Genomic DNA, 23,474 nt, shown 5'->3' with positions numbered 1-23,474 from the left:
TGTTTGTCTGCTACAGTCGAACACTGAAGAACCTCTTGGATAATCACAAAAGATCGCTTCTCAATGCAATTCAAAACTAAAAATAACTGAAAAGTAGAACTGATATTGCACTAACCAGAGGTAAGAAAGACTTAATCCACCTTGATTTAGTTTGTTACAGCTCTGTGACACATTTGTTTTTATTTTTTAGACTGCATTAAACTGATTTTTCTATGAAGCTGTTTTTCTGAGTTCAAAAGGCATCAGCAGTGCAATTTCTAGTATGCACCTTCCTCCTGTCATATCCTGCAACAGTTGAACAGAAGGGTCAGCTTAATTTCAATCCAAATCAATTAGCAATGAATGATTTATTCCTCTGTGCATCTCAGAGGGCCCTCAAAACACTACAGCGTATGATGATCAAGGATCAAAGCCATTCTTACCTAAATAAGCATTCTCCCTAAGCTTAAAATAACTTTGTCAGGATGAAGCTTCCAGTGAACATGACTATCACTTCTTTTGAGAGTACAGTTTATTATTGCCCCAGTTTCAAGAAGTGAAGCATGGGGACAATAAAGAGTTAAAAGTATTTTTAATAATAAAGGTTAAACAGTAATATGCTGGAAGCTTCCCCCACCACAGGATTTTGGGGCCCAACTTCTGTGAAGTGTTGAACCTCAGAGACAGAGCTAGGTGATTCCTCATGACTGGTTTCTAGTACATTAGAGATGGGAACTTGCAGATAGGCCAAGTGGAAAATAAATGTTTAAAAAATATCTTCCTAAGCAAGAAGTTAGTTAAGTTGCCCAATTCCCAGGTTACTCTTGCACTTCGTTTATTCAAGGTCCTTGAAAGGAGGTATCGCAAATTGCAGCACAGGAGAACGACAAATTCCAGTATTAATGTTAAACCTAACCTTTTTGATCTAAAGGTCTTTTAGGAAAAAAATTAATTCTAAACACCAACAAAAATCTGTTATGTAATACAGTGACAAAGCAGCAGCATTTGAACAGAGTTAACTAGCAAGTACTACCACGTGATCAAAACTACCAACCTTATCCTAGGTTCACCACCTCTTGCATAAAAGCCCAGAAGATCCAAGGATAGGCAGATGCATAAATTCCACATCTGTTCATTTTCAAATTTATTGTTGAATTAAGAGGCATGCCTTTTTTTTTGTTGTTGTTCTTTGGGGAATGTGAAAGCAGAGCTGTTGCACCGTCTCAAAAAAAATTGCACAAAATACCAGGCAAGAAATTTCTCTAGTTTAAGTAGTGCAACAACAGTTCAGCAGTAATTTGTGCTTCAAATTATGCCTTAAAGATTTCCACTAAGAAAACCTACATAAACTACTAAATCATAGTGCTCTGTTACTTTCTCAGAACATTCTGCTAAGATTGCTGCTATAACACCTAAGTTAGAAAAGAGCCACTATTCAAAAGCTAAAGCTTAAGGAAAAAGCTTCAAAACTTCCAAGTCATAGGCTGAGGTTGCAGCATGAACATTGGTAACAACTGGATTTTAGCAGCAAGGTATTCAACTAGCAGCTATTTCAATCTAATTAACTCTGGTAATTAGTTAGCTTTATAACCTTAAGAACAGCCACTGCTCAGATGAACATAGCTTAGTGGTATTTTAACAGATGTCAATTATAAAATGTAAAATCGAAAAACTATGAGAGTGAAACTAGAAAAAGGTGAAAACGCCCGTTAAGCAAAGTGCCTAGATCCCCCATTTTTTTAATTAGCTATATGTAGTCACAACTTTTACATTACATCATGAAAGAGTGGAAGCATTCTTACATCCGTGCTTTCATTACTAGTGTTCTCTTCTCTCTTTCGTTCTTCTTCCTCTTGCTCTAGTTCTTTAATGCTCTCCTCTAGAACGTTCGGCCAGAAATCCCCTTCGAAGTAAGGTAGCTCTTTTGCACTTGTTAGACGATCTTCTGTCGCCTGCTTAAATATATCCTGAAAAAGGAGCAAAACATTTGGTTACCACTATTACAAGTCACATAAATAAAGGCAGCCTTTTCAGTAAGTGATGAAAAAAGGCACCAGCAGATCAAAGGAGAGCTTAATATTTCAATTCATTTCATGAGAGCACATTTTATAAAGTGCAAGTTTAACACTGCATCAGTTACAGACAGTTAGTCACATCACTTCAAATATTCCCACTCTGAAGAAGTACATCATTACCATGTGCTAGACTTCAATCTGCATACTTACCAAATGGGACAATATAATCACTATACTGTCGACATTTGGTAAAGTCCTAATAATTCCAAAAATTTTACATACTTCTAAGTGCATCAGCAGCCTAATCCTGCAATTTTATTTATCACTTGAAGATTAAAGATTCCATACATTTTCTTTGTATTAATGAAATGTGATTTGCTCTCCCTCACAGTATTCCTCAAGAATGTAGTTTCTTCTAAGGAATAATTTCAAACCTCTTGCTGGAATGATTTCAGAAGCTACATGCTTTGAAGAGAGTATATTTTAAGTCTGAACTTTAGTGCTCGGTTAGCTTAACACTAATACAGTAAACTCCAAGAAGCAAGCACAATGTGTAAGGCAAGGAAGAAAGCAAGACAAGACTGGACAACACCCCCAACCCCCAAACACATACTTAACAAACCTTGTAATCATGGACAATGCGCTCCGACACAGACTTGTCCAGCATCTTTTTGTACCACTCTTGCAGTCGCTTGGGTTTGGGTATCTTTTGGTCAGGAGGATGGCAGTGGAAGATGTAGTCATCTCCTTCACTCGGTGGGCATGCCCAGATATGTCCAGTAGTATACCTAGCATCGTTAAGACACAAAAAAAAACACCCAAAAAGGTACATTCGGGCTCTGACGATTAACCCTAGAGCCTGACCTCCTCTCTGCCACGAGATGGAGCCACCACAAAATTGGCTGGTGTTACCACATGGACAATAATTACAGCTCTCCAGGATTTTAATTCTAGTGTTCATTTGGCTTCATTCATGCGATAGCATTACCATCTTTTTACTATTTTTTTTAAAACTCAGCACTATATGTGGAATAGTGTATATGAAGTGTGCACGTTTTCCAGTCTAGATAAAAATCAAAGCCTGGTACAGACCTGCACTTGCCACCTCCCAATTAACTAAGAGAAAGATGAAGGCTAGGTATTTCACTAGTAAAAGCCAGCTTTCTTTTTTCTTGAGACAATGCAGTCATTTGCTATCTAGCAATGTTTTAAAAACAGACTTAAACACACAATTCACTCTTCTACTGTAAATCCTCTGGTTTTTAACTTTGAGGATCAGTTTTAAAAGGTTTCACAATTCTCTCTGTGATTAAATAGTCACTGTCAACCTATGCTTTTGGGTGTATAATCTAAATACTATGAAGACAGATGACACCCAAACAGTAGCAGCTGCAGAGAATATAATACCATAAAGATCACTTCTTCATCCTCAGTTCTTCTCTGTTAGTTTTTGAAAAGAACTCCAGTAGGAGGAATAATCAGATCTCAAGCTAAATAACCCTCCTCGCCGTGTTGAGAAACAGCTCTGCAGAACCCTACCCAAACCCTAGGAACTGCAGCCAGTTATTCCTTCTGCCTGAGAAGGGAGAGATGATGCTGCATGACCAATATTATTTTCCCAAAACAAGAACCTGATGTTACCCATTAGCACAGGAAATGGCATTAAGTAAAACTAAGGCCTAAGTTCTATGCAGGAATTATACAGACTCACAGGTTAGAAAACGCACAATAAAAAAAAGGAGAAAGAAGCCTTAACATATGCCTTTGAAGTATTAAGGAACATGCCATCTCACTGAGGTACTGAAGATAGTACCACCCACCTCCATTCTGACTCCCCTAATTTTTCTCATGCAACTACTCTAAATATAGTACCTAATAATTTCTTTATGAATAACTGTCAAGCTACACCAGATACCTCTGACAACAGATTGTTTACTTCACTGCCTTTTCCACTTCAGTAATCATGGTCTTTTAACTTCCACCTTTCTCATTTCTCCAGCTGTACTGTGTTGTCTTTTGTGCTATCCCAAGTATACTCTCTTCCTTCTCTAACTTTTGAGTTTCTCACAATTTTAACTACTCGTTCTAGAAGGGATTTCTTAGTGGCCTTATGCAGCTATTACAGAGTTAATCAGTACAGACAGAATACACGTACCTTTCTCCTTAGAAACTTGGGTAAGAACTTACTCACAAGCCCAAAGTAATGACCTGATTAAAGCAGTGGCATTACACAAGGACTGCGCTATCAACAAGGCCAGCAAGATTTTATGGTCCAGCTAAAAAGGCTCACTTTTTCTACTTAGGCTCAAGTAAGTTTTATGTAAGTTTGAAAACCTAAAAATACCCGAACCATAAGCCTCTCCTGAGAAGCCTGCAATCCTTTTTCGTCTTTTTCTCCTTTTCAACCATACACAGTTGTTGCCAAGTTATTCTTTACCAGCTGATATTTAGGCATGATATTCTGCACAATAGGATGTGGTAATTTCATTTACAGTAAGAACTACCTAGCACAAATGCTGCACAGAAGAAAACAAAGAATACTTACCCTAGTTTCTTGACATATTCTAGATATCCAATTAGTATTTCATGATAGACAGCAGTCCTCAAGCATTTAGGGCGAAAGAAATGAACACTGTCAAGGTAAGATATATACACTCGCCTAAAAAAAAAAAACCAAACAAGGCATGAAGAGAAGCACAGATTTAAAAGTAGTTCTAAAAGTTTATTAATGTTATTTTAGACACTTGAATCATCCAATACAACAGCAATCTTCAAAACCTGATACTAACTTACCTCTGGAAACTCACAGCTTTCTCTTGATATCCTAGCCTCACGTCTCTAAAATTATCCAATGCCTTCCTTGAGAATGCTGACAACCGATCCTTAAGGCAACGCTGTCTGCCAGCCAGCATCCCCAGTAAGAAGCAACTCTAACTGACATATTCCCTATAGAAGCACTTTTGTTTCTAGAAGCTAACACCACTGTCTTCACATATGCAACACTGAAGGTCTGTATAGGACCTTCAGAAAGTTCACCTGAGACAGTACCAAAATAAAGTACAATAAAAACTTTCATGCAGCTCCTCACCTTTGATTGGGTGGAGGACAGTCTGAGCCATACTCCTGTACATGCATCCCAAAGAAGCACAAGTCTACACCATCAATTTCCTCAAAGGCAAAAAGCGCTTTTGTTCGATAAGGGAAAGACTCAGCCATCTCTCCGTTGTCTACAAACCTGCGAATTACAGTGGATAAAGAGGAACACCAAATATTCACATATTAGAGAATACATGTCAGTAGGTAAAGGCAACAATGACAAGGGCTACTGGAAGCGTAATTTTAGCGCAATTTAAAAAATATGCTTACAGACTACCCAAAATACAAGGTATTTACTTTTTACTACGAAAAAGATGACACTTACCACAGCTAATTAATATGCTGCTGCAACATGATGCCAAGAACTGATCAGTGGTGAGGTTTTGCATATAACTGTCTATTTTTTTCAAAATAGTAGCACATAAGTAAATTCAAATAGCTTCCACCTCCTCCACTGGAAAGAACATACCTTGCTTTCATTCCTGGCTTTACTTCAACAGTTTTGTCAGATGCGTGTACCACCCTAACTGTAACCTCTCCTGCCTCAGGGTGATTCTGTCGTCTTAGGAAATCATTGACTCTATTCTCCAAGAAGGTACCAAGTCTTGTAGCTGGTAACCCTGCAGGAGAAAAATACAGCTCTAAATATATACAAAATTGAACTGTTCAAGTGTGATTTCTCTATTCAGATATTAACTGAAAAATGACTCAATGCATGCGGTGTATTATCATAAATTAGAGCTTTATCTTTAAACACGTAATACTTCTAGATAGGGTGAGCTGCTCTCTACCTGCAGGCACATTTATGCTTTATATATTACTTAAATGAAGAAAGAATCTGTATTTCAACCCAATTTCTATCTGTCTTGAGAGTCAATCACAATTAAGGCTCCTCCTGAATAGAAGCTATTAATTACTTAACCTGTATTACAAAACACTGCTCTCAGACATAGCTTCAAGAGCAGACACTGCATTTGGAAATATATTCTATCAAGCCACACTAGCCAAGTTAGCCTCTCCACTTACCAAAAGAATGTATTTCAATAATGGAAAGAACAACTAAATACAACTGCATCTAAGTAGTGTAGTTAGAAGCTTTTAATTTTCAAACAGTCTTCATACAAAAGAAGTACAAGCATTTAGCTGACAAAAACCTAAAGCTGAAAGGGAGCGTAAGATTTCTGCTGTAACAGGGCCTGTCTCGCTGCTGTCTGTTCCTTCTGGTAGAGTTGCAGATCTGCCAATCAGCTTCTCATTTTTCCAATTAGACACCTTTCAGTAAAGCATCTCTATACAATGTTATGTATGCGATACATACAGGTTGCTAGAAATAAAAAATGATAAAAACTGTGAGAGAACCCTTGCATTCTTCCTGTATTCTTGGTGAATCTAGGGAGTTTTGATTTTGGAGATTGTGGAAGAAAAGACTCAGATGTTAAAACCATTCATTGAATGGTTTGCTGAATCTTGATGCTACTGGTTGGCCAGGGATTTTTACTTTTATTTTAAGCAGAAGTGTAAATACTCACTATTTGTAAGAAGTACACCAACCTAAGAAGCTTCTGAAAGACTTATTTTGACTACAGAACAGATGGACAATGACTGCACAAATTTCCTCCTACACTGCCTTCAAATCAGCTGCCTTGATCAAAAGGAAATGTCTATAGAGTTTTGTCACCATGTGATGCAACCTTTATCTCCATCAAAGCTTTTAAGACCAGCAATAGCCATGGTGAATTGAAAATGTTATCATAAATTTAAGTTAGACTGCAGGCATACAGAAACTACTTCCCAACGCTATTAATACTGCAACTGAGATAAAAGGATGTGTATCTTGCATTAGCAGTGCTCTAAAACAGGACATTAACTCTCTACAACAGACTATTAACCTATGACAACACCTGTGAATGCAAACATTCTGAACATCACAGAACTTATGTTCAGACCTGACCAAAAGTATCCTCTAACTCAAAAAACCTGAAATAAAATTACAACAAGCATAAAAGCCATCTCTTTCCCATTCTTAACAATCATTTAAGATTTGTTGGTGCAAGCGTCAGAATCTTACTTTTAGCAGAGAATTTATTCTCTTTCCTGGTGCGTCCTGTTTTCTTTAGGCAGCCATCACAGACAAAGCTGAAGCAAAAATAGGAGAAAGTGAAAAACCACACTACGTGAGACTATAAAATTCCTTAGCATCTTACCATTACAAGCAAAACCTTTCACCAGATCTTATCTGGTCTGGAGAATATCTTAACTGAAATTTGAAATAAAAAGACAGCACAAAGCACGGTGCCAGCAGAAACAGCCCAACTGTTTCAGAGCTGTAGAGGAGAATCTAAGCTGCAGAGCATGCATCTCCTGTCAGTCACTCATGTCATCACCTGTAAGCCCAGGAAACGGAGTTTCCACTGGCAGGTCTAACAATATTGGCTTAAAGTATTCTTGGAACAAACAGTCTCAAACTGCTGTCTCTAATGAAGGGTAGATACTGCAACACAAAGCAAAAGGCTGATTTATTTTTTTTTCTCTGCTAAATGCTGAAGTACACTGCAGCATGAAATGACAGGCAAATTCTCCTTCAGTTACAGGATGTCTACCATCTTCTGTAGCAATACACATAGGGCAACAGAATGGAAAAATTCATAGCTTTCTTGTCAAGAAAGGGAACATTAAAGCTCTTAGAGAGCTTTATCTACATATAATTTATCAGCCTTTTTAAAAAGCTTTTAAAGCAATCAGAAGAAAACCCAGTATGCTGATCAAGAGCCATGAGTATCTAAAGAAGACTAGGTTGTTTTTCAGATTTAATCTGATCACTGAAGTAAAAAAAGTTAATTCAGAAGTTAAATTCTTTAATGGTTACAAATTTTTTTGGAAGACTACAAAGCAATGGGATTTGTACAGAAAATAGATCAGTATGAAGTTGTTACCAGAATTAAAACCATCTTTTCATGAAGTACTAGTATCTTTAAACATAAAAGGCCCTCCTCCGCGCTAGAAACATTTAAGATTAGAAACAACTTCACACACAACACAGTAAGATATGTCTAAATTTGATGTTACCCTATAGATTCTGTAATATTTTCAGGTGCAAATGCAACTTCTTCCATTAGATACTCTTAAATATAACCAATATAAGGAAGTTTATATGCTAACTCCAGTAAATCTATCATACGCTTTCTACTTAAGAAGGAGAAATTCCTCACCCAGAAGGCCAGATTATTTCATTGTGAAGAACACAGATCTGGTGCATTTTTCTTCCACACTCTATACATTCAACAAATCTGTTGAAAGAAAAAATGGGGAAAGGGAAGCAAGGTTAGTAGTATCATTCCTTGCTTGTATATTCTGTGATATTTTATTAGAGGAGCTGTAGCATTTTGGCTCTTGAGCCTATTTTACCATAGAGGACACATCTGTGCTGAGAAGAGCCTCCAGAACTAATTAAGAATCTGTCGGCTCAAGTCAGGTAGCCTATGCATGGACACATTACCATTTGCTTGCCTTACTGCGATCCATTTACTTTTTAAAAGAGGAGCCCTTTAAGGATAAAATCTGTAAACTGCTTGTTGCTATAATGAAGAGAGGAAAATGGATTCAAAGGTGTCAGAAGAAAAGAACCAGGACAAATAGCTGGCTGGCTGTTGCCCCACTATGCTTGAAGCCTGGGGTACATTGACAATATACTGCAGGGAGGAGGGAAGAAAACAGAAACAATATCAAAGTCATTTTCAGAAGACTAGCAGAGATTTAAGGACAACTGAGGTAAGTAACATGGTCTGCTTCACAGATGTTGGTGAATATAATTCTCTGAAATACTTAAGGTTGCTTCACGTATCATGACAATCTGACTCCTTTTGAGCATGTCTATTTATAACAGTCTGGAGACTTTGAATGAATAGCTGTCATTTATGTAGAGCATATAGTATTATACTGTAACTTAGAGCCTAATGCTAGAGTACAAGTCTATCTTCATTATAACAAAGGGAAAGAAAAGTCATGAATCAAGTTACTATTCTCTCCTTCCCACAGCCCTTGTAAAACAGAAGAACTGGCTGACCCTTATGCCCTCAGAAGAATGGTGTGGGAAGAAAGAGTATGTATCCTTTTTGCTCATTCATTTGAGAATGAATATAAAGTCTGCCGAGTAGCAGCATAGGTATATAATGTAGGACCATGTAAAGTGGCTTCAGAAAGACCCTCAGGAATATAAAGAAAAGCAGCTGAGTCATCATCATCATAACTTTACTGAACATCTACAGTTCTGCTTCCAGTGCAGTGTAGAACCACCAGCTGATTCAAATTTAACAACTTTTCCTTCTACTACAGCTGCCTGTAAAATATGACAACTAGAAAAGCCAACAGCACCAAAAAAAAGCTACTGCCAAATAACTCTGTTCTGAGACTTGAGTGCTTGCCACAAGAGGGTTTCAAAGCAGAGTTACCTGTATCCATCCTTCTGTTGAACCCACATTCAAAACAATCAAATGCAATAATTTTGGTCCATACATACTGCGTTACATATTTCCCAAGTACAACTGTGGTGGTTTGGGTTCTTGGCACAGAATGCCAGATAAGCTGCCTACTGAGCAGGCCCTGCCGGCTAACAGTGCTACATGAAAAACATTGAAAAATAAAGCTAATGGGGAACGAATAACGTGTCTATTACAAAATAATAATAACGGAATTAGGATCATTCGAAGCATGACAGTATTACTTACAGTTCAGGGTCCAGTGTGTCATTTTTCCTTTTTGAAAACTGTTCTTTGTTTATCGTGCTATGGAGAAACAGGCAATAAAACTCAGTTTTAACATAAGACAACATACATTCATGCCATACCATACATATCCACAGACCAAGACAAAATTCGCAAGCGGATTTTTTTTGAACACTCACTGCCACTACAAGGAAAGGAGTTGCATTTCACAAAGTGACAGGCAACTAAGATATATGCCACCCTTGACTCTGCCTATGGAAAAGATACTTTTCTATGGGACAACAGCTTGTGGAGAACACACTGCTCCCTTACTCAGTCTCACTACAGGATATATGGTAAAACTTGCTGACATTCAAGTTTTGGACCAGTCTGACCAGCATTTCATAGTGAAAGGACTATTTGATACGCACTTCTGATATTCTGAAGGCAGAAAATTCCAATTATCTTTGATTACTGAGAAAGGTAGGTTATCTTATTTCAGATTCCCCTAGCCCTCCTCCTAGATTAACTTCAGAGGGTAAATTTCAGCTTCCAAACCCTGCAAATCCCAGCCCAGCTCTTACTCTACACTATCTTTACCTTCCCTACAGCATTTGCAAGGCTAGAAATTCCATCTTTCTGACAGTCCCATGTATCTTTTATATCAATCTGGTTCGAAACAGTCCAGAACAATCATACAAGAATACCCAGATCTGAGAATTTACCCTGAAGAGGGTGTTGTATAATGTAAGATCAGTACGTGTGTCTCTGAGAAGCAATGACAGACACTTGATCCAACTTGCATGAGGTGTATTAACCTTCCCATCCTTTTATTTCAGTATTTATTTTTAAAAGTGCCACCTGCAGAATACTTCAAGCTCCTTATCAGATTGAGGGAAGTTCTATCTCCAAATTATGTCAAACTTTATTATAATATAGTGCATAGAACTAAACAAGACCTGACATATATATTCCTAGTCTTTTTTGCTTTTGTTCATTTTAACTACAGGTTGTGGGAAGAGAGGAACGGAGCAGGCTCTCTATGCCCCAGTAGAATGATTTCTTAAGAGAAAGCCTGTAAGCAGGTGAGAGAACATTCAAAAGTGTATCTGCTCCTCATGCACAGCCTGTAGCCTCTATTTTCACTACACCCAACCAAGATTTTACACCAGCTATGGAAAAAACAAAACAGAACACCAGGAGCTGGAATTACTTTCTTACTATTGCTCCTGTTCAAAGAGCTTTTGATTCTTTTAATTGTTTAAAAAAACCCCTAATTGTATCCAGCATCTGTGTTTCAAATCTCATGTAAAAATCAAACACACTATGCTACCTTCTACTCTGACTCAAAGGCCTGTGGCAAACCATTCCAACTGGTGTATGAGAAAGCCTGTATTCTCTCAGCAGCTCAACAGAAATTTATTTATACACAGATTACATGTATCTAGATACTTCTCTCCTATGTACTTTATATCCCATTAAGTTATTAATTATATATTAACAAAACTGGACAACGCTGATTAAACTTCGGTCTTTGCTTCTACTAGAGTAGTAATTCATACCATCCACAGGGACATGGCCCATTGTACTGACCAGTGCACAAACATTATTTCTTCCATTTCCCTTCCTGAAAGGCATAGGTACTCTTCCATCTTCCCAAGCCCTAATGGATTCTTTCACTACTTTTCTAGATACGTTCATCAGCGCAACCAGGATTTGGTAACGTGATGCCGAAGACAACTTCTGTTTTCAGCACAAGTTAACTTAGCCTGTCCAATAATCAACTTCCACAACTCTCCCCCTAGCTTCAGACTTTAAGTTCCTCCCTTGCATCTATCCACAATGTTCCTGCAAGGCCCTCCCCTAAAAACCTTTCTTCAACAGCTCAAACAGTAACTGCTTGCCCCATATTTGACCCTCAAGGGGGGTTGCTTAGTCTCCCAAAATTCTGTTTCAAGATTATTTTTGGGGGGGAGGTGCAAGGAGGGTACAGCAGAATGAAAGACTGTCCTAAGAGTTTGCCACCAGCATGGAAAAGGCAACTAAATGCATGCATAGCCTTTTACTGTGATCTCCTCAACAAGTGCACAGCATTTCTCAAAAGCAGATTGGCACTCCAACAGTAAAATATTTGTATGGCAAAAGGAGGTTGCTTGCTTCCGATTTGGATGAAAAAACAATCTGAAGTTGAATGCAAGTTTTATAGCATAGCCAACAGAAAGGTACATTTGACTATTTCAAACTATACCTGTCACCTACTTGCCTGCAGGCAGGGTTATTTTTCTGTAGTAGAGTACTTTCACACTTTTTCAGAAAAAAAGTGATTCTCTTCTTTCCCCTCTACTGGTATAATTGCAGTTTTAAGCACCAAGTCCTTATTTTTCAGTACAGTTCAGTCAGTCCAGATTTTAAAGAAAAAAATCTACAGCACAAGTCCAGGCTCTTATGAAGAATATCTCATCTACCTTTGGCCAGCCTACAAACAGGAAGGGTTGCCTAAAACTAAACTTGTTCCCTTTGAGAAAGTACTATAGGCCACGACACAGCTTACGAATGCACAGGTCAAACACAAATAACTCACGTCTGAGGTTGTGATGGGTCGTCTCCCAGAGAAACACTCTCCCCTTGGATTTCGTTGAAGCACTTCTCACAGAAATGATACCTGTCAGCAAGAAGGCCATATTTGGGTGAACTGCTCCGTCCACACAACACAGCCCAAGTCAAGCAACGAAGCCACCAATCACAGCAGGCCAAGGAAGGGACAGGAGCAGAGAGCAGGTCATCAACGGCGACAAGGATATTCAATGATGCAGATTTATGGGCCCCACATTGTGTTTGGTTCGTTTGTTTTTTTGGTTTGGTTTGGTTTTGGTTTTTGGTTTTTTTTGCGCAATCAAAGCCAAGTGCAGACAATGACAAGCATGAAGAAGAAATAAAAAAAATAACACACAAAAACAAAGAAATAGGGGTTTACAGGACAAAACCAAAAACACAGAAGCAGGACAAGACAACACAAAGCAGAAAGCCAAGGCAAAGCACAGATTAGCATTAAATCTCTCAAATGGGTTCACAAGCAGCAAATGATTAAAGCAAATTGAACAAGAGTATTCCATTTTAGCATACCCATACCCTCTTCATTTTAATAATCCATGCCAAGTACAGCAAAGAATTAAAATGAGAAAGAGGAAAGAGCAGAAGGAAGAACTGCTACTCTGACTTGTACATCAGCACAGCAGTTCTGTTGGCAGGAGGGTCTGCAGATCAATGGAAGGAAGATAGTCTTCCATCTTAAGTGTGTAAATGCTGAAAAGCCACAGGATTCTCTCCCACTTGAAAGGGAAAGTTAAACATCAGAAGGCTTCGAGAACAAAAAAATGTCCTCAAAAATCCTACGGACATCACAGAACTGTCAAACCGTGTGTTAACTACATACCTAACATGAACTACATACATAATAGTCTACATAGATATGATTTTGCCATAGTCCAGTTGGTGTGTAGAATAGTCCAGGCATCAATACAGCAAGCATTACAGAGAAGATTTTATTTATACTTGAATAAAACAGTGATTAATTCAAGATTCTACCCCAGCCCTCAAAAATGTTCTAAAACTGTGGCCTCTCTGTTACTAAGGTATGTTAACTGAGTGCACAAGACATCTAAAAATAGAAAGAAATAAAATTCAAAGTTTTTTAATATAAAGCCACAAAAGCCAACAGTACAGCAGCTGTTAAGCTAAGACGACAGGTCTCAACCTTCTCTCCCAGTTTTCATCTGAGATAATGCAGAGAACAGCAGTTCTGGAACTGTACATTTCAGACCACAGACATATATGCCATGTGTGTATATAACGTAATTTACAAGTGACATATATGCACCTGTTACAATAAAAATATTCCCTTCTAATGTTTGAAAACATGTAAAGCGTGTCAGATATTCAAAAAATAGTCTTTTGGTCCATCTAGTGCTTGCTCATAGACAAACATAAGCAGAAGACACTGACATGATATGAGTAGCTCTACACTATGCAAGTCTAAAACTACAATAGTTATTATTGGATGCTATGACCTTATTTTCTACTACTTCACTCCTAAAAACCTCCATTCAGTGCAATAAACCTTTATGAAGACTAAGAAGGTTAAGGTATCTCCTGTAGCTCTTTGGTTGGTTGCTTCCACCTAACCAGGTGCTTAAAGAAAACTACAATTCTTGCAAAATTTTCTTGGCTTTCAGGTAAAAGCCTTAAGTGTTTTTGTTGTTCTGCAGGGTTTTCCTGTTTAAGGTGTTAGAAAGAATGGAGAGCAGGAACTAAACTCATGGAGGTGCCATAGCTTGGAGGTAATCAGCCCTCTGCCCTAACAGGTGCATTCTGGTGACAGGCCATAGGATATGGGAATGTTAAAGCAGGCATTTCTCTGCTTCTTCCTGCCTTGCTTCCCCAACTGGCAAAGAGATGCCTAGTGAGAACCCTTCTTCAGAAGTCAAATGGGTTTAAATCCTTTAATAAACCCCAAGTCAAAAAAATTATTCAAAAAGAGCCGTAGAAGTGACAGCACTTTACAGAGCTGCCGACAGCTACTGCAAGACAACTCAAAAGAAACTTCAGGAGAAAAAGCAAGTATCAATCTACTGAAGATCTGAATACACAACTCTTCCAGTGAAGATTTGCATCACAAAAATAAGTTTGCTTTTCAGCGTTAACATCATGAGAAAAACAAAGACTTGCCAAGTATAGTATGTATTATGAGCATTAACACACTCGCTGCATAGTTTACTCAATGTTCTGCGTGAAAAATACTGCTGCATAGTAGGAAGCAAAGACAACAGACTTGTATATAGAAGATATAATTAACTGCAGGATAAAAATTTAGTAAAACATCACGTTTCTGCAAACAAAAGAGGAAAAGCAAAGGCTGCAGTGAACTTCTGCAGAAAAAAATCATTAACACACAAGGAAAACTACTCAAGGGCACTTCGAGCAAGTTTTTATCTTAAAACACATAGGTGTACACATATAAAGAGGGTGGGGTGTGTATGTAAATACATGCATGCCTTTAACAGATGGATTGCAGCATGCAAAAAACCGCACCAAGTAAAAGTTTTCCTTACCTGTTCTGGTAACTGTAGTAAGTGGCATCTCGAGGAATTGTGCATAGCTGTTTCCCATAGCAACACAAAGTCTGTGGTGAGAACTCCAACTGCAAAGAGGAATGGGTCCTCTTAGTACTCGTACATGTTGTCACTTGCGCTCCATGGGAAGCAAGTGTGACCCAGACAACGTTCATTTCCACCTTACTCTGAGCACACATCTGACAGTACAGCAAGTGTATGAAGTGCTAGTCATAAAGTGTTCAATGGGCTGTTATTCTCAAGTTAGCCCTTCTCCAAAGATGGAAAGCATATCAAAACAAGACAATGGAAACACACAGTCTCAATATGCAGTGAAATAGAGAACACTTCTTCTGCAGTACCAAAATGACATCTGTTTAATTTGCAATAGCAAACAGGTTCACCCTAGTCAAAATAAGCCTTCAGTTACCAACTTCCGCCCCAAGGGCTCATATACAAATAGATGATTTAAGCACTAGATAGAATTAGAAGATCCATAAAAACCTCAAAAGCAGATTACTCAGGACCGCTAAATCCTGGTAAACTTTCAAAATTTTTGACACACCATAACTGCTAACAACTGCAGCTGCTGTGTTTTTCCAGCCTTCAATACAAGGAAGCAAGCAGCAGACTAAAAATACATATTTTCTTACCTTTCTTCCACAGCAATAACCAAGGCTCTGCATAACTGGGTCAATTTCTTGCTCAAACACCTCTGCCAGTTTGGAACAGTACTTATATACCCGGGATGTTTTGCGGTTATACAACCAGGCATTATTGAACATGAGCCAGATGTCATCTACATATTGCCACGGTTCCTGATACTGTCCTGTGTCTAGCTTCCTCTTGATAGTAGAGAGGTCCATGGGGTTCTTCACTATGTCAAAATAATCCTGCAAGAATACACAGCATATCAAAACACTACTACAGAACTAGGTTGTGACATGACAGCATGTACATTCTCAGCATATAAATTCTTATGCAGTGTATCAAGAAAAACAGGTTCCTCCCTGACTTGATTGTCAAACTTCTTGTGACATACAATGAAGTCTCTAAATAACACCGTATCACTCCCCAGTGCTTTTTTTTTCCTCATTATTCCCTTATTTCTCAGGCTCTATTACTCTTCCACTCCTGATGAAAAAAGCCACTCTAATTTTAGTCAGCAAAACAAGTACCACAACAAGTAGGAAATAGCAATGTTTCTACAGCCACTGTGACCTGAGGATATGCACATGAGCATTAATAGATAGCTCCTGGTTTATAGTAGACCAGACAACCTAATAAACAAAAAGAAACCACTTTATTAGTTGATAAAAGATATCATGCCTCCTCTAAATAATGCCTTTTTCCTATTCCTTCCTCCCTCCCCCCCTCAGTTATGGGACCACTTCTCCTACAAAAGTCCTCAAAATGACAGCCAATTGAGAGCCTGTTAAAGAATATCAGCAATATTTATACCTGCTTTGAATACAGCAGGCCTTGAATTTCTGCAGTATCTATCCTAAAACACCCACACCAAAACCAAACAAAAAAGCCTTTCAGGCAAGAAGTGTTGCTCAAAGTACCTAAAAATAGGACTTCTATGTATACATATTTGTGTATAAATAGTACTTCTGTGGTCAATCCAGAAGTTTAAAAGATAAAATCCTTGAAGGATAGTAATGTCTTCTGAAAACAATTCTAAAATAAGCAGAAAATTCAACCTAAACAAGAACTAGAACTTCCAACGTCTCTTTCCTTGCTTATAACAGATTATTAATCATTGGTGTGTTTTTGTTTTTTTTTAAAGTGGTCTTGATTGTCTTAATGTCCCTTACTTCAGCGAAGTTTTCTATATGATGAGAAACACCTATGGAATTCAGCAACAGAAGCATCACAACATTAAGCAACATCCATAAAAAGCCCACACAGCACCAGGGATCTGTTGGTGATCACTTCAATGTATGGTACACCTGCTTATTTATCAAAAGGAACACAGAGCTTAAACTTCTGAAAAAACAAACTTTCCTAAGTCAGACATTGTGTGTCTCACTGCCTAAGCTAAACCTCTTCAAATTCATCAATATAAAAATGTTAACAAGACAGACTTAAGCTGTTCTCAAACAGGTATGCCATAATACGGTAGTTCTGAATTAAAGCCAGAAAAGGATCTTGCTAGGATACTCACAGGAATTCCTAGTAGCTGGGGATCTACAGGCTGTCGAAATGGAAGAGACTCTGGATCCTGACGGTAAAGTGCCTCCAGTGTTGGCATAAGCGCCTGCCGTAACTCCTCTGGCTTGAAAACTTTGAAAACCAATCAACATTAGAAAGATAGCAGAAACAGCTGTAAGGAAGAAACATGCTGGAAAAGGTGAGGTCTCTGAAAGAGACTATAGACAATGGGTTTAAGGTACTTAGCACAGTTTGTTTGCCCTCTGCAACACTGAGCTCTGAGGAGAATATTAAAATGATCACCTAGACCAGGGGTCCTCACACTTTTTCAACAGGGGGCCAGCGTGCAGATGCCGTGGCAGGCAGTCATCTGCAGCTGCTTGGTTTCCCCCCCCAACCCCCGGTGGGGAGGAGGGGGAGTTCTGTAAATACCGGGGGCTGGATTGAGGACCCTGGGGGGCTGTATCTGGCCTGCAGGCTGTAGTTTGAGGACCCCTGACCTAGACACAAGGAAATGGTCAAGATATTAAAGAATATCTCGGGGGTTTTTTATCATAGGAGGACACTGCTAAATTTAATAGAGCTAGTTTACATTCCAACAGCCCCTCTCTGAGGTCCCAAGAAAAAAATAGTCTACAAAATCTGTAACTGATTAGTATTTCAAATCTCTACTGTACTGACAGTTTTACTGGGGCTTAATGTCTAATACTAACGCCTTAAAGAACCAACCTAAAGCCAATTACAAGCACATTTTACGTTACTAGATATTTTTGTCCAAAAGCCATAAAGAACATCCATACAAGCCTACTGATTATCAATGAAGATAGCTCAGGTGTTTTTTTCCCTGCCCTGAAGATTACCCTAGGGAGATGCAGTGAGTTTCAGTCAAAACAGTGTTCGTGCTTACTTTTTTTCTTAGACTGCCCAGCTGCCGGAGAAGACTGAGTAGCTGGAGTAGCAGGTCTTTCTTCCCCCTCCGATACTTCAGTCTTCACTTCAGATTTCTTCTCTTCTTGCTCCATTGGGTCTGGTTTACACTCCTCCACAACTGGTTCTGCTTTAAGCTGGAAAGTAGTTTGGAGCCTGTCACTTAGTCTCCTGTGTAGTCACCCACCCATGTTCCTGTCTTTCAAACCTATCTGGCATCCTGCCCACCACTCTGCCCTAGAATTAAGAGCACCTAATTTATAGTCAAAAACTTGCCTAAAACTTGAGCAGATGTGCTAGAACAGATCTTTAAACACTGCAGTAGTAGCAATGATGAGCTGCTAACCAGTTTTGAACCGCAAGCAGACACACAGGTACTCATCAGGCAGGTCTGAGTCTCTCGTACACAACATGACAAGCTGTCAAGAGCCCAGTAAAGCACCCCATCACGTACATACAGAATTATAAAATCATTTAGGTTGGAAAAGACCTTTAAGATCACCAAGTCCAACTGTAAATCTAACACTGCCAAGTCCACCCCTAAATCATGTCCCTAAGCACCACATCTACACGTTTTTTTAAACGCCTCCAGGGATGGCGACTCAACCACTTCCCTGGGCAGCCTGTTCCAGTGCTCGATGACCCTTTCAGTGAAGAAATTTTTTCCTAATATCCAATCTAAACCTTCCTGGCACAACTTGAGGCCATTTCCTCTCATCCTAATATCTGCTAGACTAATATTTAACAGCTGCCAGTAACACCTTAAGGACTGACCTGAATGCCCTCTTACACTGGCATTTACCAAAAAGCCTCACAGCTGCAATCACATTATCATGGTCCTTCCTGCAGCCACTGGCTTCTACCACCATTTCACCAGACCCTTCTTTAGGAAGGAGTAGGGGAAGATGACAATTAAAACAGCAGCAGGTAGCACCTACAGCTCTCATTGAACTGTGGAAGGAATGGCTAACATGGAGACAGAAAGCATCTAGCAGCACTAGATAAAGCTATTCTACCCAACAACTGGCTGACAATCTCACCTCAGATTTCTCCTCCATTTGCAGCTCTGTTTGTTCTGGTTCCCCTTCATCTGTTTTAATATCAATTTTCACTTCCTGCAAGGGTGGCTGCTGCTGCTCTGGAACAGTCTGCTGAGAGTTCACCTCTGTGCTGCTTGTGGATGGGGGATTGGATACCTGCCCATCAATACTTACAGCTGGCTGTGAAAGCTGAGGGAACAAAACTCACATTACAAACAGGCTCCTAATAAAACTTATTTTTCTTTCTGTAATCTACCTTTTACATATACTAATTTCCACCAAATTTAAATGCACTCTAGTCCTACTTGCTTCACCTGAAGAACATAGCACTGCACAACACCCAACTACAGAAAAACATGCAACAAACATGCACTGGAAGGCCTGGTACACAGAAAGTTAAGTACTGTTTCCCTATTGTACACCACCACCATGCACATGTAGACATAACTAAAGACTTCATCCATGCTTCACAGTGAATTTCAAAACATGCACTAGAATTCTGAAAAACAGTCCCTCTCTGGAAGCACCAGATTATCTATAGACTTGTCTTGATGCAGAAAAGGTTACCTCCCAAATGCAAGAACACCCTATATTGATATTAAACATGCCAGAAGCTACCTCCATTATCACAGACACACAAAAAAATAAAAAGACCAACTGAAAATTAAGCCTTACACTTAAAACATTTGCAGGAAAAGCACAATCAAAGTACTTCCTTACAGGTGTTGTGGGGTGCTGAGGCTGCAGCGGTGCTGTTGGTGTAGGAACAGATGCAGTCGTGCTCTGCTGTGACAAAGGTTGCTGCTGTTGCTCTGCAGAAGGGGTAACTGGAACCGGAGGCTGGACCTGTGGAGGCAGCTGTGCCTGCGGAGGTGTTGGAGTTTGCCTTTGAGGGGGGTGCATAGTTTGCGACTGTGGTCCAGGTGGCATTGCCTGAGGAGCAGGTGTGGGGGCAGTAGTGGCAGCTGCTGCTGCCTGCTGTTGCTGTGATCCCAAGCCTGGGGGTGTGTGGTGAGGTGTTGGGGTTCGACTAGGTACTGGGGAAGGAGAATTTCGGTGTATGGGAGGCTGTGGAAGAGGTGGGCAGTGAATATGGCTCCCTTGAGAACCTGGAGCCATTGCAGGAGAATTCACAGGACAGGAAGCACTGGTCATTTGTGCCTGTGGGAAAACAAGTACACATTTGCAATGACTTGAAATAGAAAAGAGAGATAAATTGCTGTCAAATGGCTGCTTTCTCACAGTTTCTGGCATACTTTAAAAAAATGTGACAAACTATCTGGTTTGTTTTTAAAAACTTTATTTCAAAAGGAGAAATGGTCTACTAGATTTATTTTGCTCCACACAAACATAAAGCTGTTTTGTAATTTATTTAGCTCTAAAAGAAATTTCAGTACAATAACTTGTACTTTTTGATATATTTAAAGACTGACACACCTACACTACCAGTTCACAAAACATTTCTTTCTAGAATTGCAGATTTGTACATCCTGAATATGGGAAAATGCACCCCAGTGAAAAATTGCATTCCAATACTTAGTGTGCCCATGCCCCCCCGCCAAGACTAGAAACTGAATTTATCATCAGAAATAAAAGTACAGCTGTAACTGTACCATTATAAGATTACAAAAAAATTGTATTGGTCAAGGAAAAAAGCTGTCACTCCACAATAATCTTGCCTGCAAACTAGGAAGAAGCATCAACGAGAAGCAAACTGACGTTCCCTACTTCTTCCTGGCCTGAAAGGTTCTTGCTGAAAAGGGAGAGGGAGAGGACAGAAAGGAAACTGCTAGACTGTAGTAGTGATAACCCTCCTATCCCCCAAAGCCAGCAACACACATTGGTCCTGGATAGACATGCCTTTTTATGACTTATGCCAGCACCTCTTAATTTCTCAGGCTCTGCTGCTCTGCTGTTCAGCATGAAATTCTTAACTACTGCATGCTGAGTAACAATTTCTTCTTTGTTCCATGAAAACAAACTTTAAAAAATTCCTTTGTCACACTTAAACTTAAGCCTGAGAACATGCCAATAACGTTTCACTCTTGCCAGTCCCAGAGCTATATCAGGAAGATGCAGAGTCTCGATAAGTGAATTTGGTTGACTACAATTCCAAAAGTAACTTGAAAAAACAAGTTGTTCTCCATTACTACCAATTGAACAGTGAAACCAGTATATGACAGCGCCCACTGACACCACTTGCAGAAATCAGAAGCTTACTTGAGAAACTGGTGTCTGATTGCCAGGCTGAGTCATAGGCATGCTTGCTGTGTTCATTCCCGGTGAAGAAGCAGGGAACTGGGTCTGTTGTAGAAACTGGTTCTGACCAGAAGGCTGGCCAACTCCTGGCTGCTGCATACGTGAAGGAAACCCCATCTGTTGGAAAAGAAAGGAACTGATTTCACAGTGTGCATACACCCTCCGCAAATTTTAACATAAAACCCCCTTTATCTTGTTGCAGAAATAGATGCTTGCCACTTATCTGTAGGATACAACATGGAAAGCGTTGTTATAGCTCATCTCAAAAGAAATTATGAAAATTACCCTTATAAGCAAAGGAAAAGGATATTGAGTTCAGATTGGGACTGTAACTTAAGATTTAGTTTTGCTCCTTGTTTTAAGGATGCGACAGCACAAAAAGCCACTTAAACTTAATTTTTAGGCAATTTTTACTGCTAAGATGTAAAGGCTTACCATAGACCAGAGAAATCTTTCAGTGGAGATGCAAAAGGAGGAACCAAGGGTCAAGAGAAAGAAGAAATAATGCTTGATTTTTCTAAATTTCTTTAATTATTTAAAGGAAACCACAGCCAAGAGAAGCAGAACTGTGAGCTCAACACAAAAGGCACACTGACCTGGTTCATGGCCCCAGCCTGGCTTAGCTGTCCAGGGTGCTGAAGAGGAGGGGTTTGCCGGGGTCCCATCGGTGACAGCTGCATGTTCATCTGGCCAAACTGATTCATTCCTGTGCATTTGTGCCAAAAAAAACTTATAAACAAAGGCCTGAAATCTCCTTTGGGTACCATTCAACATTTGGAGAAGAAATGCTGTCACTTTCTCCCTAATTTTGTTTTCTAGCAATCAGTTTTCAAGCATGCGATACTATAATGGAAATACTTCCTCCTATCAACCAGTTACATGGAATAATTTTAATTATAAAATGTAGAAGCTACCACACTCCTTCAGAATACAGACTAAAGGTTTTTTTCCCCCTGAAACACGTTTCCATTAACTGTTATCAAAGCTCTTCTGAAGTTTGAAAACTACTGTAGTCCACAATAACCAATAGTGTACATCTACTGCTGAAGATCAACCTTCTACAGAAAGTTGTGTTACCTTAATTATGTATTAGAAATTCACTTACTGAATCCCAAACTGAATCTCCACTTCCTTAAGTACTTTGTATGCTGGCTACAATACTTCTTGAATTTGTAACAAAAGTTCTGCTCCTGCCTTCTGAGCAGTAATCCTTGCCATCTTCCCTCTGCCACCAACCTGTCCTCATCTAAGCTGGCTAAGTCCAGTGTGCCTGACTGACCCCGCTGTCCTATGTTCACTTACATGATCTGAAGTTCCAAAAGCATCAAGTTCTTTATTTAACAAAGCAAGCAGCTAACATGCAGCTCAAATTCACAAGATCATAAAATGCTATTAGATATAGTTTTTTATTCTCTTATATATATAGCTATCTAAGTATTATACAATATAGATAGCTATTCTCTTTAATCAAATGGGAAAACCACAGGTGAAACAAGGGCTATGACACTTCAGCAAGAGCTGCCCAGTTCCAAGATTCCTTTAAAATAACAGTAGCCAGTATTCTTCAAATATTTACCTGGCTGTGCCTGCATGCGATTCATCATCTGGTTTGGCACATTGGCACGTATTAGGGCTGGATCAGGAAGAGGACCATCTGGAAAAAAAGATATTGGAATAAGACCATGGCATTTAGAAGACCACCAGGTTTTATCCATCAAACATTTTAGTAAGAATTACACAGTAAAACCCACGTGTTAAAAAAACATAAAAATGTGCAGACACAGTCCAATAACTCTAAACACCCCTCAAGAGACGTCAAAGCATTAAGCAAAACCAAAGACTTCCTTGAAAATATAAGCATGTCCCATTGACAGAAATATCCTCTGACAGAGTCAGCTTTCAGAAATTGATGACAAATTTTAAGTAGGTTAGCAAGGTTCAACAACAAACCAAGTAGATCATGAACATTCCAAACCACAATAACTTCTACAGACCACTCTACACTGTTACTGCACCTCCAGATTTAAAACACTATGAAAAATACTCTGTTGCACCACATAGTTATGAAAGCTCTGAAGTTTCAGAACTACTAGAGTACATAAGTAACTGCAAGTGTAGTATCTGCTGCCAAACTTTCTACAGAAGTTACAGCAAATAAAGTCACAGCATCAACATTTAAAAGTCTTTCTTAGA

General features: G+C 39.2%; 1 protein-coding gene across 2 annotated transcripts in view; it reads right to left on the bottom strand.

Annotated features, from left to right (window-relative positions):
- The window catches only part of EP300 (E1A binding protein p300), a 65,968-nt gene that overhangs the window by 5,907 nt on the left and 36,587 nt on the right, over window positions 1-23,474 (bottom strand). Inside the window, exons 11-28 of one of the 2 annotated variants that reach the window (XM_055711235.1) lie at window positions 22,858-22,935; window positions 21,878-21,987; window positions 21,243-21,398; window positions 19,743-20,183; window positions 19,023-19,211; window positions 17,963-18,119; window positions 17,069-17,187; window positions 15,552-15,791; window positions 14,899-14,987; window positions 12,372-12,452; window positions 9,815-9,871; window positions 8,300-8,377; window positions 7,159-7,226; window positions 5,560-5,710; window positions 5,083-5,229; window positions 4,540-4,653; window positions 2,617-2,782; window positions 1,782-1,946 (exon numbers count right to left, since the gene is read on the bottom strand). In XM_055711235.1, coding sequence (XP_055567210.1) covers window positions 1,782-1,946; window positions 2,617-2,782; window positions 4,540-4,653; window positions 5,083-5,229; window positions 5,560-5,710; window positions 7,159-7,226; window positions 8,300-8,377; window positions 9,815-9,871; window positions 12,372-12,452; window positions 14,899-14,987; window positions 15,552-15,791; window positions 17,069-17,187; window positions 17,963-18,119; window positions 19,023-19,211; window positions 19,743-20,183; window positions 21,243-21,398; window positions 21,878-21,987; window positions 22,858-22,935 — 2,606 coding nt within the window. The remainder of the gene's footprint in view (window positions 1-1,781; window positions 1,947-2,616; window positions 2,783-4,539; window positions 4,654-5,082; window positions 5,230-5,559; window positions 5,711-7,158; window positions 7,227-8,299; window positions 8,378-9,814; window positions 9,872-12,371; window positions 12,453-14,898; window positions 14,988-15,551; window positions 15,792-17,068; window positions 17,188-17,962; window positions 18,120-19,022; window positions 19,212-19,742; window positions 20,184-21,242; window positions 21,399-21,877; window positions 21,988-22,857; window positions 22,936-23,474) is intronic. The other variant, XM_055711236.1, reaches the window with a different exon arrangement.

Source organism: Falco cherrug, chromosome 5 (assembly GCF_023634085.1).
Source record: "Falco cherrug isolate bFalChe1 chromosome 5, bFalChe1.pri, whole genome shotgun sequence".
Taxonomy (NCBI): Eukaryota; Metazoa; Chordata; class Aves; order Falconiformes; family Falconidae; genus Falco; species Falco cherrug.
This window is presented reverse-complemented; position numbering and strand designations above follow the sequence as displayed.